Source organism: Eutrigla gurnardus (assembly GCF_963514095.1).
Source record: "Eutrigla gurnardus genome assembly, chromosome: 7".
Classification (NCBI taxonomy): domain Eukaryota; kingdom Metazoa; phylum Chordata; class Actinopteri; order Perciformes; family Triglidae; genus Eutrigla; species Eutrigla gurnardus.
Genome location: NC_139921.1, coordinates 21217394 through 21232803, shown reverse-complemented (window position 1 = coordinate 21232803; position 15410 = coordinate 21217394). Strand labels below are relative to the sequence as shown.

General features: G+C 41.6%; 3 protein-coding genes across 4 annotated transcripts; 2 read left to right on the top strand and 1 right to left on the bottom strand.

Annotated features, from left to right (window-relative positions):
* Positions 1-44: 44 nt before the first annotated feature.
* mok (MOK protein kinase) lies at positions 45-6036 on the top strand. 2 transcript variants are annotated; one of them, XM_084012721.1, is made up of 12 exons: positions 45-367; positions 1356-1470; positions 1821-1910; positions 1998-2068; positions 2203-2281; positions 2364-2412; positions 2510-2688; positions 2957-3058; positions 3168-3341; positions 3508-3667; positions 3754-3951; positions 4106-6035. In XM_084012721.1, exons 1-12 carry the CDS (start codon positions 184-186, stop codon positions 4181-4183), a joined length of 1479 nt encoding a protein of 492 aa, XP_083868847.1. In that variant the 5' UTR covers positions 45-183; the 3' UTR covers positions 4184-6035. The 2 variants fall into 2 exon arrangements, with proteins under 2 accessions (XP_083868847.1, XP_083868848.1); XM_084012722.1 differs by lacking the exon at positions 45-367 and adding an exon at positions 620-803 and having other exon boundaries at positions 4106-6036.
* Positions 6037-6471: 435 nt separating this feature from the next.
* Positions 6472-12383, bottom strand: wdr20a (WD repeat domain 20a). The gene is made up of 4 exons (XM_084012926.1): positions 12090-12383; positions 10386-10568; positions 8571-9911; positions 6472-7356 (listed from the first exon to the last, which is right to left on the bottom strand). Exons 1-4 carry the CDS (start codon positions 12351-12353, stop codon positions 7303-7305), a joined length of 1842 nt encoding a protein of 613 aa, XP_083869052.1. The 5' UTR covers positions 12354-12383; the 3' UTR covers positions 6472-7302.
* A 559-nt stretch (positions 12384-12942) lies between these two features.
* Positions 12943-14695, top strand: LOC311016095 (uncharacterized protein). Its single transcript, XM_084013583.1, has 5 exons — positions 12943-12999; positions 13225-13277; positions 13403-13477; positions 13801-13893; positions 13988-14695. Exons 1-5 carry the CDS (start codon positions 12963-12965, stop codon positions 14531-14533), a joined length of 804 nt encoding a protein of 267 aa, XP_083869709.1. The 5' UTR covers positions 12943-12962; the 3' UTR covers positions 14534-14695.
* Positions 14696-15410: the final 715 nt, after the last annotated feature.

Below are 15410 nucleotides of genomic sequence, written 5' to 3'. Positions count from 1 at the left end.
CCGACGTGGAGCAAAAAGGAGCAGGTCCACGCCTTTCCCGAACACTTGGACGCGGGCAGTGATTGTGTACGGGATGCGCTGGTGCCCGGTAACGTTATACTGTGACATGAACGCGGCGGACCGGTGTTGCTCTATAGATATTATTAAGCTAATGCTAGGCTCGTTAGCATTAAAAGTGCACTCATGATGCACTACTCAAACTGGCTTGTTGGCGTGAAAAACAGGGCAAGCCTTCGAAATGCGTGCCAAACACCACCTAACACCGACTGGAACAAAAGGGTAAATATTGTTGACACGCAGAACAAAAACCCGCAGCCTAATGGGAAGACGTCCGACCTAACGGTCGCCGCCCACCTCTGGAAAAAAGGTAAGGAGGTGAATATTACGCGGCTGTGAAAACAACGTCGCGTTAAAAAAAAAAAAAAAAAAACGGGCCTGCAGCAAATACGAGGCTTTACTGGCATTTTCCATACATGGCAGAGCACATTTTGTTGTAGTTGTTTTTTAATACCGAATATTGTCAGCCGTTGGAAAGATGGATTCAAACGTTCAGCCGGAGTTTCCAGTTTCCTCCTCGGGTCAGAGTGGAGGGCGAAGGCGTGCTCCGTTACCAAGGCGACGGTCAGCTAACAGGGCTTGCTAGCGGGTCTAAGCTAGCGACCGTGTCGCGACTTTTCGTGTCCTTTTGACACCTCGACGCGAAAAATAATATATTTTCAACCCGTATTGACATGTGCCGTCCACATACAAAGGCTATGGATAATCGACTCACATGCGGCGGCTAAGATACAAAGGGATGCATCGTAAGTTCAAAGCCGAGCAGCGTGATGACAGCTCTGACACGTCGTTGAGGTTTCTCTCTGAAGATTGTTTGCTAGTTTTTAACCTTCGGGAGGTTTCATTGTGTCGCTTGAACACATACGTGGTTGTATCCTTTATTTATATGTCGTGTTTTCTGTATTTATTGAAGTGTTATGTTTGGTTATCCTAGCTATTAGTTTTAACCAGTGTTCTATGTGGGGGAACGTGACGACCAATATGAACAACAATAACCTGTTATTAACTGTTCGTTAAATCCACTTTAACAGCAGTTATTCTGTCGATCCTTGAGCAGTAATTTTAGAAATATTAAAAAAAAAATCACTGGTAAAGATTAACCAGGAAAATAATCAGTAAATAATTAAAATATATATATATATATTTTTTTTTATTAAAATAAACATGAGCGTTCACATCTAGTGGGGGTGTTCACTCACAAATATCATCTTATATGCATTAGTAATATTACAGAAGTGTGTTCATGCAAATCTTTACCTTTTAATCAGTCCTTTTCTTTGCTTTTTTTTATTGTGCAGGCTACAAAACTATTAAGAAAATCGGGGAGGGCACATTTTCAGAGGTGGTGAAAACCCAGAGCCTGAAAGATGGGAAGTTTTACGCCTGTAAAACCATGAAGCAGACAATTAACAGGTATGTATTCAGCAACAAAAAGGACAACGTGTCCATACCCTGATGTGTATGGACACTTGTAACATGAGTCATGAGCGTGACACCCCCTTTGCCTTAAGTATCCTATTAGATGTCAGCTTACTCCGCCTTTGACCTTGTAGTGACGAGGTAACAGTAGACGTCTGCTTGAAATCAGCGCCCTGGTCTTTAACATGAACTTTGCACTTCAAAATCTGTCATTTTTCTTCTTAAATTGTTACATTGTCCACATACAGCGCAGACGTATTTGCAATTTTACAATACGGTTCACAATATTACACGTTTGCACCTCAAATTCCATGTGCAAATGTCATCTGTTCTCTGTCATCAAGTCTGGAGCAGGCCAACAACCTGCGGGAAGTCCAGGCCATGAAAAGACTGAGTCCGCATGCAAATATCATCCAGCTACATGAACTGATTTTGTGAGTACTAGAGTGTTGTCTAGTATGAAGTTATTGCATTTGCCCCAAGCTAGTGGCATGTCATATTAATCTGGTGCAATGTTTTAGTGACAAAGAAACTGGAACCGTGTCTTTGATTTGTGAACTGATGGAGATGAACATCTATGAGTTCATACAAGGTGAGTCTTCAAGTATTACAGGATGCAAGCATGTAATAAGTCATAAAAAAGGATGAACAGGTACATGTACAGTAATCTGTGTGTACACTTTGGGGTGAATTGTGGGCTGATATCGCTTCTTCATTTCCTTGCAGGAAGACAAACGCCACTGCCTGACAATACAGTAAAGAACTACATGTACCAGCTTTGCAAGTCACTTGAACACATGCACAGGTAGTTATGAAAACGCTTCAGTTCACACGAGACCGTAAACTAAAACACAACATTAACGGCATCCATTCTTTTCCTTTTACAGCTGTGGGATCTTTCACCGAGATGTGAAACCAGAAAACATTCTTATCAAAGTGAGATGCATCTTTATCATCATGTGCTTTCTAAGTGGTATTCTGGTTTTTGTTTCATACATTTTCTCCCAAAAAATATTTTTTGTACAAATCGCAGCAAAATGGTCTGAAGCTCGGTGACTTCGGCTCGTGCCGGAGCGTTTACTCCAAGCCCCCGCACACGGAGTACATCTCCACACGCTGGTACAGAGCCCCGGAGTGCCTCCTCACTGATGGCTACTACGGCTTGAAGATGGACATGTGGAGTGCTGGTTGTGTCTTCTACGAGATCATGAGGTACCTCCGCAGTGGAAGGAACATTTCACCAGTAATACCTTTATGACAACAGTTCACCAGTTAATGACACAGGACAGCAACACTCTGACGAGGTTGTATACATTCATTTCACACTTAGATTACATGTGCAATTTAAGTGTTCCTGTCGTCTACATTCAGTTTTTGTTGTTCCATTTGAACAATCCTGTCTGCCACAGGCATAAACAAACGTCAAACAAATGCTATGTAAATGGCTTTGTTGTGGCAGTCAGATACCTGTGTGTTTCAGTTTGAATCCTCTCTTCCCCGGGACCAATGAGTTGGACCAGGTTGCCAAGATCCATGACGTGTTGGGGACACCGGATCAAAGTATCCTCCAAAAGTTCAAGCAGTAGGTGTTCCTCCGGAAATGTGTTGTTGGAAGAACGTGGGTCTTTGTTACAGAGGCTGTACACATAAATTGTGAATATTATTTCTAATGGCTTCTTAATGTCTAGCAGGTCTAGAGCGATACATTTCAACTTCCCCCCCAAAAAAGGCAGTGGCATCTCGCGGTTAGTCCCCCACTGTCCGGCCCCGGCTCTGTCCCTGCTCTATCAGATGCTCGCCTATGACCCCGATGAACGCATCACTGCAGAAACAGCCCTGCGGCACACATACTTTAGGGAAATCAGGTAAACCTAGCAAAGAATATCTTCATTAACTTGCAGATTTAATCAAATTCAGATGATAAATTTGCCAGTAATACAAAATGTGGAGACAAAAGCCTTTCATTTTAAAAACTCATATCCTGTCATTTGTAATCGAGGTCTTGCTTGCGGTTGCTTTTATTTCTCCCAGGCTGGCAGAAAAGAAAGCCGAGACTCTTCACAACCTTTCTGGGACCATGGATGGACTAGAGAGTAGTGGGATACACAACTCCTTAGACCATATCTGGCGCCCAGCCAGACTTGGCAAACAGCTGAGGGGAAGACACACGAGACAAACCCCTTTAATAACCGTAAGTCAACGTTCAAGGCAGTTGAAGCAATGCTCAAATAAATATGAATATAACTGGTATCATCCGATACTTCCCTCCCTCTTCAGCACAACATGAAGCACGTAGCAGAGCCCCTGATCCGACGGAACGTCACTCATAATCCTACAGAGCTACCCAAGATCAACATGGTTGGACCAGGACCGCAGATCTCCTTCCCAGTCTCCACTATGCCTGCATTTAATGTTACCCACCAAGGCTCACTGCCAACCATCACATCGAAAAAGTGCCAGTCGCGGTTGGCCAAGGTAACACGGGAGCACTTCACAGACTGATTTTATATTTTTGAATCATTCAGACATTTAGGGGAGTAACATCTATTAAGATAATGTAATAAAACTAAACTAGTGCTTTCATTAATGTCTTTGATTTGGTATTGAGGTTGATTTCCTCTCTTCACAGCCCCGGGATGAGTCACACCGCGCAGCTTTCAAGACCTACTACATTCCACCTCTGGATAGGAAACACGGCGGCTTCTAAGAACCAAAAACAATTTGTTTGATTGAAAATCGCCCCTTAAAACAGGATAGACCTATACTGTTAAACAAATTGTTGAGAGGACAATGTTTGGACCGACCTGATGTTGAAATCTGTGAAGCAACACAAACATGTTTTACATAAAAACGCCATGAAGACCACCATGCCTCTCATTTTACATCAGTTATCACTTCCAAACTGTTTGCCCTCATTGTATTAGTTGGTCATATTATGTCAGATTGAGTTATGACCTCACTTTTACTGGACCTCATCAGGTGCTACATGTTTACAGGTGTTTAGTAATACTTTCATCTGAGCCCATCACACAAGCTAAGCAATAAGATATGTGACAAGTGAAGAGCCATTTACCACTAGTGAATGGAATATTAATACACATCCAGGTCCACACCCCCAAGTAGCTCCCGTTTGGGACTTCTATTGCCGTGTAACATTTCGAGCACTAGGCTTTTCCTCAGCTCAGCTCTTCCTCATGTTTGTTCTGTTATAATTCTTTGATTCAGCACCTATCCACTCAGACAGCAGATGTACGTGTCTTTTTTTAAACATTTCTGAATGAAACAGCAGAACATGTCTGATGAGAAGCATAATCAGCAAACTTATAGTGTCTTTAAAAAGTGTTCACACTGCTTGGAATTGTTCTGGTTGTATGATTTTACAACTTTGAATCACAAATTATTAAATAAGCTTTTTTTTTTTTCCACTGAACAGAAACATATTTTTGTCAAAGTGAAGACAAAGGTCTACAAACAAAATCAACTAAATTAAGTGCAACTATAAACCCCTTATTTTGACACAACTGAAATATGATGAGTGAGATCACATTAATAGTGTAGGGTAGATCTGGACGAGCCATCAGCAGTTAGTCAATGTCCTGATAAAAAACAATATTATATAGACATTTCAAGCATCCCCAATAAAACGAAATGTGTCACTAAGGCATGAGACAACCACATTTGAAACTACACTGAGGTATGTTTATGTCCTGGAGCAGCAAAGTCAAGAGTCCACACCTTAATCCAATCTAGACTTTGACCAAATTCTATACACGGTGCCTAATTAATCAGATGTTATTCAAAGTTGTAGAGCGATAAACATGAAAACCCCAGGGTGAGGTTGTATACTGATTATAGGTACTGTATACGCGTGGTGGAGTCTCATACCTATAAGTGTGAATTAACTCCTCGGGACAAAGTGCTTTACAGTTATTCTAAGCAACAACACAGTCTTTGGAGAAATATTTTAAATAGGCACATTTCATGATACAACTGTAATGTAAATAAAAAGTCCCCAAAATGTTGATTTGGAAGTGTAAAATGATCATGAACATTACTTTTAGATCACTTATGTATGTGGAAACATCTGTATTTTATATGGCCTTAAAGTCCTAAACATTTTTTTATGTTTTGTTATCGAATGTAGCTCAGCAGTAACTTCAATTCAAGCATTGTGGCTTAAAGTACCATTTAATGTAGAGCTGGGAGCTCCGTTAAGTGGACTCTGACTCAGTCTTAACTTTGCTGTTTATTGTGATTCATAATCAGATTAAAAAGATGGGTGTCAATTGTACGATGTCGTCATTAAGGCGGTACAACTTCCTGACACAAACATGTTGATTCCTTTTCAGTGAAGAATGGCGACATGTGATATGTTATCCTCTTCTAAAGTATATTTGCCTCAGCAACTTTATGTCTTGTGTAAGAGGTCGTCACGCCATCCAACGATTGTTTATCACACAAAAATAAAGTACATGAATACTGAAGTAGTGTCAAATGAGAAAGACTCTTTGGTTTAAGTTCTTATCTAAAATCTCTTGTGTGGCTTTTGTTAAATTTCTTTGAAGGAGAATATCTGAAGCTTAATGCAAGCATGTCTTTCCAGATTCAATCATTGTCTTGAGCTATAAAGACTTCCATACTTGACAGCACTTTTCATGCAGCCGTGGCACATTTTTTTGACGATGTAAGCAATTTGCACAGCAGGGGAATTACAGTTTTGTTATGTAAATACAGTCAATGTGGGTGGACAAAAAGAAAAAAGGAACCGAAAACTGTATTCAAGATTGTTTTAATATTATTAATATGTATACTTTAGGCTTTAGAAATATAACTATCAATGACAAAACTTCCACTGGAGTAATGGTAGTTTGCTTAGGCCCCCATCAAATCAATTAATTACAATATACACATTATGATACAGAGCAGATTTGAATCTGAAATAATATTAAAATAAATGCTCAATAGATAAAAGGTTTTAATAGTTTTTTTTAATCATTTTTCTTCACCTACTGTTATTAGCCATCTGTGAGTTCTGAGCACACCCAAAAATGTAAAGCCATTTTCTTCTAATAAACTAAATTAAGTGCAAACATTTTTTTCTTTAAAAAGACTATGATTGCAGCATCCAACTTTATAGATTCAGATTTCAAGACTGAGGATGTTAAAGCCCAGTGCAACAAGGCAGTCCTCAACCCTCTTTTTGTTCCATTAGAGTAGTTATAAAAACAAACAACAAAATAACAAAATCAGTGCAAAGTTGTTGATGGGAGAATCTACTCAAGAAAAGACAGAAGTGGTGGGTGAATGTGGATGGATGCAAAATGTTCAGATGCTCACGCACTTGGTTATAAAAGGATAGTTCCTCAAAAAGTCATATTTGAGTCAGTTACGTAACCCTGAGCAGAGAATGGGCTACACTACAAGGTTTTTAAAAAAAAAGGCAAATTAAATGAACTATCCCTTTAATCTCAAGCCATAATTGTCTGGTTTGCATCTCACAAAGCAATGCTTTATGTCTAGAGGGGACAACAGTCTGATGAGATTTGACATGAAAGAAAAGAAAGATTTTTAAAAATCTAAAAATGTGTTAAAACTCTAGAAAACAATAGTACATTAGCGCAATAGTCCACAATTGCACCACACCTTTTCTTGCTTCATTCCTCCACTAGGTCAAGTGAGTGATAAACGAAAAATAACAGAAAAGCCATTAACAAAATCGGAGGGAGGGCAGGGGTGTAAAAGAAAGGAAAACTTGCAATGCTTGCAGGGTGAAGAGCAGCATCAGACTCTGGGTTGCAGGGTTCTTTAGCAGCAGAAATATTGTGGCTATACTACTGTTCCACTGGGAGAGCTGGCTTGGTTTTGGGATGACAATATACCCTGAAAAAAGGAAAACAAGGAGATTTGCATTGGGAAAGTTCACAGGTTGCAGCAAAAATCAAGCAACAAATAGCTCATTAAAAAATTAGCCTCTTTCCATATATCCCGGTCCCCTGCATTTAAAAGCCTGTGCACAGCAGTCAAGGTGGATGCCGAGTATACAGTGCAAGACTAATGATGTCTTTGAAAGGTTTGCTTGATCAAGGCACTTCGAATGTACATGAGCAGTGATACACTTGTTTTTCCAGACAGCTTTTGTAACCTCTTGATCTGACCTCTCATTTTTTCCTTTTTATACACAGGGCAAAGTTAGCTTTTTATTTGCACTTCTGCTATTATACACTCAATTCTTATCTAGAAAATAAAAAGGTTTCTTTGAACTTCCCACAACCGAATTCTAACTGGCCTTTTTTTTTGTATCAGGTGGTTTGTATTAATCAGAATTTACCCCCACTACAGGTTGTGTGATGCATCATTTTTACTACTCAATATCATGGCATTGTTGGTGTTCTCACATTTACTTGAGACATTTTAGGAAAGTTCAATGGCATACGTGCTTATAACACTTGTTAATGTAGTAACTCCCTGAACTAACTAGCCTTCAGATTGCCTGTATGTTCCAGATTCAGAGTATCATGTGCCTCGTTCTGGCAAAGTCTCTCAAAATAGACAAAAAGGGAAGTATAATAGGGTGTATACACATATTAAGCTGTGAGCACAGTGAGGAACTGCAGAGATTCTTTGGGCAAAACACAGAGCCTTTTGCATAAAAGCTTAATTGTGAGAGTGTATGCGGATGACTTATTGGCTGTGCTGCTATGCATTGTGAGATGATTATGATGAACCAATGAACACACTCCATATGGATTAAAGTCGTCTTACCCCTCACAGGTCTACACAGGAAATCCTTCTCATCAGAATGTATTATATAACCAGTCTAATATTTTCATAGCACTGGTTATATTTGAAAACGTAGGCATAATAGGTCTTTCATCAGAAAGCAGGTGTACATTAAAGAGGTCTGATATGTTACTTGCCTGCCTGCAGAGTGACTGTCTCACAATAAAAGCTATAAATTCTATTCCAAAACCTTCATTTTATGCTTTCGGAATATGTAATGATTTTAGATACAGCCCACCAACTGACTTTACGACAGCTTCAAATTGAAAGACACTTCAATTTTCCCAACATTTCCTACATTAAAAAGAACTTACCACTTTGCCCGGCCTCGCCCATGTGCAAATAAATCCCTCCTGACAAGCAGTCACTAAACAGTCCTCTAAAAATATGAGTACAGTCAGTCTCTCGTGTGCTATCTTTTTACAGATGAGGGGCTCAAGGAGGGGCACATCCTCCATGCGCGGGCACAGCAGAGTGCCCAGAGTCTTTGCAGGGTCCGTTTTGGTTTTCGTCAGCAGGTTGAGCTTGTCGCTGCTCTTGCTGCTGATGTGACCCATGCTGTGGTTGCGTTTGTGGTCCTTCTCGTGGTGGCGTTCCTTTCGGTCGTGGAGTGACAGCGTGGCAAACTTACTCACACCGGTAGCGATGGCACTGTCCATAATACCACTGCCAATGCCGCCACCACTGCCAGCCTTGTTGGTATTGTTTGCCGTTGTTGTGGTGGCGGCTGAATGCGGTAGGCTGTTGGAGCGTGGTAATGTTGCAGCGAGGGAGTTAATGCCAGGAGTATTGGCACCACTGTTGTTTCCATTAGTAGTGTTACTAGAAGTGTTAGTGATTATCGTAGCACCCGCGGGGGGGCTGGTAGCATTCATCACGTTAGTGTGTGTCCGTGTCCGTGAGAGTGGAAGATGGGGGAAAAGGATGTCCTCAGTGAGGTCCCATAGGCACAGCTGAGTGTCCTGGCCCACTGAGCCAAACCGGTACGTGACACTAACAGGCCGGCTGTCCGTGGAGTTCCGCTTGGAGAGTCGAGACTGCGTACTATTGGCCCGGTCTCGTCCAAAATGGATCATCTGATCCTGGAAGTCCTCATCGCTTCCGCTGAACTCCATTGGGTCGCTCTCTTCCACGCTGGTGGTGTAATGGTCAAAAGCCACCACACTAACCCACGACTTGTGCCCATGCCCTCGGGCGATGACTCTGCAGTCCAAAAATGACCACACAGTCACTAGATCGTCCTCTCCACCTGCAACTATGTACTTTCCGTCGGGGCTCCAGCACACGCACAACAAGCCGCCAAAGTAGCTCTTCATGGTGCCATGGAGCTCGACCGCATCGAAGTTGAAGACTCGTAGGAAGCCGTCTTGGCTGACGCAGGCTAGAAACTTCCCATCTGGAGAGAAGGCAAACTCGTTCAGAGCACCCTCTCCAACTGTCCATTTAAGGAGAGGGTTACGCGTGGATTTACTCTTACAAGTGTGTACAGAGTAGTTCTCTCCTTGTTTGAGCAGCTGGTAGTGTGGTGCCGTGGTGCCACAAGTATGCTCCACGTTGTACAGGTACATATTCCCACTGGCATGAGAGACCAGAAACAGGCTCTCAGAGCCTGGGACCCATTTCACACACGTTACTCTGGACTTGTCTATTAGTCTCTGACAGGAAAGAGGGAAAGTTGAGGAGAGAGTGGAGGGAGAAGGGGAGGGGGAAAAAATAAATATTAGCACAGTACAATGTTGAACATCTGATCATTATACATTGAATACTCCTTTTGTAATATTGCATTTAAAATGTGAGGGCAGGGAAAGTACAAAACGTAGCACAAACTACAAGAAAAGCTATGGGAAATCCATTGAACACATACATTTTGTCAAAAAGTGGAACAGTATATTAGGGCTTATGAGGGATCATGTTCATACAATACAATTTGTTGTGAGATATAGACATAAGGTTTGTATGTGTGGCATAGGTCCATCATCTGTGTGGGATTGTAAAAAAAAAGACTTCACCTACAATGGCAGAAAGAAATTTGCAGATGTCTTTCTGACAATATATATTTTTTTTTTACATTTTCCTCTACTGACACACACAACTTTTATCAATCTAACCTATGTCCCCTAAAGACCTACCTCCTCATTGAAGAGCTTGCTTGTCTCCTTCTTGATAGGGTCAATGAGCTGTACCTGCCCTGCAGAGAAACCCACCAGCAAGGACACACTCTCTGCTGTAGCTGTGAGGTGGTTGAAATCATGACAGGTGGGCTGTGTTCCCTTGTAGATGCGCTTGTCGATGGGCTTGCTCAGGTCAGCAGCCTGAAGAGAGAAGGCACGAATGCACACGTAGTGAGTGCAGTGAGCTTTAAATATCTGACATGATTCTATGCACTTTGTTGGATGTTTAGGGCTATCGCTGGTCAAACAGTCAGTAATAAAACACTGGAGCAGAGTATGCAGTTGTACGTTTCTTCCTTGACTGCATTTTATTACACACTGAATATAAAGAAGCTGATGGGACAGTGTTAAGATGTGAGATTGACATTTTGTCACTCTGGGGTGAGACATGAACAAACTCGCAACAGCAATCATTGACATTATCAGCCAAAAGGCACGATAATAAGCTCAATACTTCAACGTTTGTGAAGGACACTTTGAAGTAAGGAGGTTTTACACCTACAGAAAATGAAAAGGTCCTTGTGAGATGCTAGATTTGTAAACTGTAATATGTAAGACATTCTCAGTACTTTTGTTTTAAACATGTAGCCGGGGCATCTTCTCCAGCACAACACACAACTGTTCCAACTTTTGGCAGTTCAGCCTTTAGCCAGTGGATGAAACACACGACATGCACATGCCTCTGTGTGACTAATTATAAGGCCATGACACACATTGCTTCAAGTCAGCAGATTCCTGTTAACGTGTGATGTCACCTCAGTTATGAGCTGAAACCAATTGACGTAGGGCTCGGGTAAAAATATAAATATAGATGTCTGCTTTGTAATGTAATATAACACCTGTATCACGATACTCCAAAACGACACCAGCATAGGCAACAGACAGTGACGATGCTGGATATCAAGTCATCACGTGATTTCCACTCGATTTCCTAGGACCCATCGTCACCATGACTTAATTCAACATCTTCGCAGTAATTAAAACAAGCTCCCTAGCAGTTATGATTTACCAAAATAGCGTTGGACGCTCCACCGTAAATGTCACAACTAACTACGGTTAGCATTCCTCTACAAGCAGAGCAAGCTTAGTTTGACGAGACACATCCCCGAGCTAAGAGTGCCAGCAATCACAGAGTGACGGCAACAGTTAGTGTGTCTGTCAAGTGACTGTCCGTACATTTTATTGCCATTGTTGTGATTTTTGTCGACACCTGTCAGTCAAAAAAAACCCCGTCTATGGAGTTATGGGTGGCTAAGTACGCGAACTGTCACTGTCATCACAAACTAATAGTTACAACCGTGACAGCAGCCGTGTCAACCGCGACAACTTAAATCAGAAGGTCATCTTCACGCTATTGATCGTTATCCATACTGACTAAGCCTACCAGGCAGCCAAAGTAAAACAGAGTGGGGACGGAATTTAGCCCCCTGGCCTCGGAGTAGCCGCTCTGCTTACGTTAGCTAGTTGCGTTGGCTAACGTTAGCTTCCTCGTAGTATCGAGCTAACTAGCTGCCAGCTAATTTCAAAGTCAAGCACCTGCCAGAGTTATTAAATGCGTCCAACACAAGCCCGAAGTTCAGCAAAAGCTAACTAGGCATTGATGTGTTTTTTGACACGCAGTATCGCGAATTCCCGTTGACAATATAGGAGCTAGCACGCTACCTTTCTAACGCCTTTGTAGATGTAGAAGTAGAGCTCACGGCCCACATTGAAACAGATCCTGTCGCCGTTGCCCGACTGGTCGTTGACGTTCACGAAGGAGACCTTGACGGGGTTGGAACCCTGCGAGTTGAAAGGCACCCTGTTAGGACGGCTGTATTCGGAGTGAGTGAGGAGTTTATAGACGCCTTCCCGAGTGGTGAACTGAGTTTTAATTTCGTTCATCTCCTTCCCTCCTCCCTCCGCCGCCATCTTTGAAATTAACATTCATCCGTTTCCCCCAGGCCGGATCTTACGCACAGAAGGGAGCGGACCCGTGTAGCTGGCATTCCGACTCTACCCTAACGGTTCACCGGGGAACTGGCGGGGAACGTTCCCACTGTAGTATGGTACAATAACACATTTACCACATCATTTAACATTTCTAAACCCTATATTTCAAATAATACATGTAGGAAAATAAAAGTTATACGACAGTAGTATACACTTTACGTTAGTGGTAAGTTATTTTCCAGGAATTTACTGTAACGATTTAGAAACTTGAAATACGTTTTACAAAAAAAATGCATATGCAAAAAGGGCTGAAAATGACACATTTAAACTGACAGAGTTTTATTTTGAAAAATAAATATCAACGGCCGGACGTATTATTTTGTTAAAATCTTGTAAAATGAAGTGGCGTTTGGAACTCGTGCCGATGCTGTTTATCGTGTGTAAATAGATTGCTCACATGTGGCCACACTTGGCTTCTTCGTCTCAAATACACCTGGTACTCTGCAGGTTAATTAGCCTACCACCTTACCTGACGACATAACAAATGCATGTTTTAAATGTGTTTTACTTTATCGTGGTCTAAACAAGTTCGCGGCAAATGTCATGGCATGTAGTGGAAAACGACAACTTCCACCTCCAGGTAATATATAAAAACATTTTATTTTACAGTGTGCAAATTTTAAAAAATCGAATACTAAGGTTAGCTATTGTTGGTTTGTAAGGTATTTATTTCACATAGTATTTGCTTCCATGGACATGGCATGAATTACTAGCTTTTTCTACATTTATTTTCCTCACAAATGTTTGGTATATTTTGAATATGCTTGAATGCATTAACACACTCTCATGTGTTGTCTCCACTTAGAGAGAGATAGACATGTGCCCAACAAAATGGACCAGCTTGTTTTCAAATACATGGTGAGATAGATCTGCCACATTCAATCACCATATCGAGAGTGGTACCCTTTTTCAAACAAGTTCAATTAACTGTTTTCTTGCTGTGATTAATTAATGTGGATGGATTGATCTTGGTTTTTCTGCAGGAGCTGTGTAAAGTGGAGTCCAGCACCGATTCTGACTCGGAGATCAGTCCAAGGTGGTCGGACACCAGCACTATGGTATGACTTTATTTTTTTAATGTGAACAGTAAACACACACACACAATAAGCATGTATAAGGGACAATGTAAACATATGGTTATATATAAATGTTTATGATTGCACCTTGTCTCAAACTTTGAAAAATGGGAGTTTTTTTTCCCAGAAACTGGCTCTATGCCCATTATCTTGGCACCAAATATGCATCCATCTCCTTGTCTTTTGTGATCTCAGTAACATCATTCAGGCGAGGTACACTGCTCCAGCATGCTTGAGCCTTTAGATTTAAAATAAATAAATAACCGCTTATCGATGCAAAAATCACAGAATTCCTCGTTGAACAGGGATGTGTGAGCAGTACACCAGAGAGTGGGAGTTTTCGGCGGACATTGCCTTTAACACACAAGCCTGCAGGAAGGCATGGCTGTTATTCTTTGGTAAGTGTTATCCTTTGTCTTTTCCATCCATTTCTGCTGCAAAGGCATCTTCTGTGTGTTTATGAACGAATGCATGTTTGCTTGTGATTCGTAGTTTTTGGACCCATACGATGGGAGCTCTGAGGATTCGGATGAGTCGAACATCGACGTGGGTGTCTCCGGCAGGCGAACCAGGCAGCAGGGAAAAGGGAGAGGAGCAGGCTGTCGGTTCGCGGGTAGGAGCAGGAAATGTATCCTTCATCAACCAGCTTCTGTTGCCCTCAGAGAAGTGGTGAAAAAAGGGATGAGAGATCCTGTAACGGAGCAGCAACATCTTTTGGATGTCCAGATGAAATGTGGGAGTGACTCAGAGGAAACGGCAAATGATTCAACAATGCCCACCCAAACCATGGATATAGAATTGCATTGCCAATTTAGTGCTCCAAGATCCTCCACATCTCACACACCCGGCCCCGTTACCCCAGTGGAAGGGAGTTTGTCCCAGATGCTGGATCACTCTTCTGAGAGACCCCCCTGCCCCTGTAACCTCGGGTCAGTTTACAAGAGAAAGCTGGGTTTCCTTGGAGCAGAAGTGGTGGAGCTGGGGCAAAGAAAGAGGCAGTGTGTCGTCAACATGGATGACAAAAAAGAAGAACTCTGAACCATGTTAGATCCCTCTGCTCATTGACTGACAGACTGAAGTACTGCAGTCATCTTCAATGCCTGAAATGGTTTCAGGTAGAAAGAAAAACTATAAATAGTTACTTGGCACTTTGTTTGGTTTTGTATAGATAAAATAGTGTAGAGACCTGAGGGTTTATACTTCTACCTCCAGATATTGTCTCACCTGTATCACATAATGTGTTGATTGTCTTTAAGCAGTTATGATTTTTGTTGGGACAATTCAGTCTCCAAAGTACAGCACTGGTATTGAAGAAACTGTATTATCCCATATACCAATTAAAGAAAACTTCTGTCAAAAAGAAAATTAAGTAATATATGGATTCCATTGTCCACATAAGCAAAATAAGTATCTACTGTACTGGATACAGTAGATACTTATGTGTCAGCACATTCTGATAATAAAGATGGAATGCTGGAGTGTTAGCCACAGGTTAAAATCTAAGTTTGTCAAAATGAGGAGCTCATCGATTTTAAAGGAAAAAGTTCTAAATTCCAAGTCATTCTTGTTTAGCTGTGTGTTTGGTCTTGCTGGAAAATAAATCTTTTCAGTCAGTTAAAATTAGAAGTTAAGAGGCACCAGGATAGCTCGGTGGTAAAGTTGGCGCCCCACGACCGCCAAGTCCTCACCGCAGCGGTCCCGGGTTTGAATCTGACCGGTGGCCCTTTCTGCAATGTCATCTTCATCTCTCTCTCTCAATAAAAGGCAAACATGGCCAAAAAAATGACTTAAAAAAAGAATGCATGTACTTTACCATTAGTAAATAAGTTTATGCCTCCACCAGCAGATGGCAATATTGATAACATTTCCAAAGCTCCTATTCTGGCGAGTGAAGCCTCCAGCATCTTTGCTGACA

Coding starts and splice junctions, on each gene's coding strand:
- mok (XM_084012721.1), top strand. CDS start 184: ATGATGCACTACTCAAACTGGCTTGTTGGCGTGAAAAACAGGGCAAGC. Junction 2,069..2,202: donor CATCTATGAGTTCATACAAG/GTGAGTCTTCAA, acceptor ATTTCCTTGCAG/GAAGACAAACGCCACTGCCT. Junction 2,413..2,509: donor CAGAAAACATTCTTATCAAA/GTGAGATGCATC, acceptor TACAAATCGCAG/CAAAATGGTCTGAAGCTCGG.
- wdr20a (XM_084012926.1), bottom strand. CDS start 12,353: ATGTTAATTTCAAAGATGGCGGCGGAGGGAGGAGGGAAGGAGATGAAC. Junction 10,569..12,089: donor TCTACAAAGGCGTTAGAAAG/GTAGCGTGCTAG, acceptor TTCTCTCTTCAG/GCTGCTGACCTGAGCAAGCC. Junction 9,912..10,385: donor GCAAGCTCTTCAATGAGGAG/GTAGGTCTTTAG, acceptor CTTTCCTGTCAG/AGACTAATAGACAAGTCCAG.
- LOC311016095 (XM_084013583.1), top strand. CDS start 12,963: ATGGCATGTAGTGGAAAACGACAACTTCCACCTCCAG. Junction 13,478..13,800: donor GGTCGGACACCAGCACTATG/GTATGACTTTAT, acceptor CTCGTTGAACAG/GGATGTGTGAGCAGTACACC. Junction 13,894..13,987: donor GGCATGGCTGTTATTCTTTG/GTAAGTGTTATC, acceptor TGTGATTCGTAG/TTTTTGGACCCATACGATGG.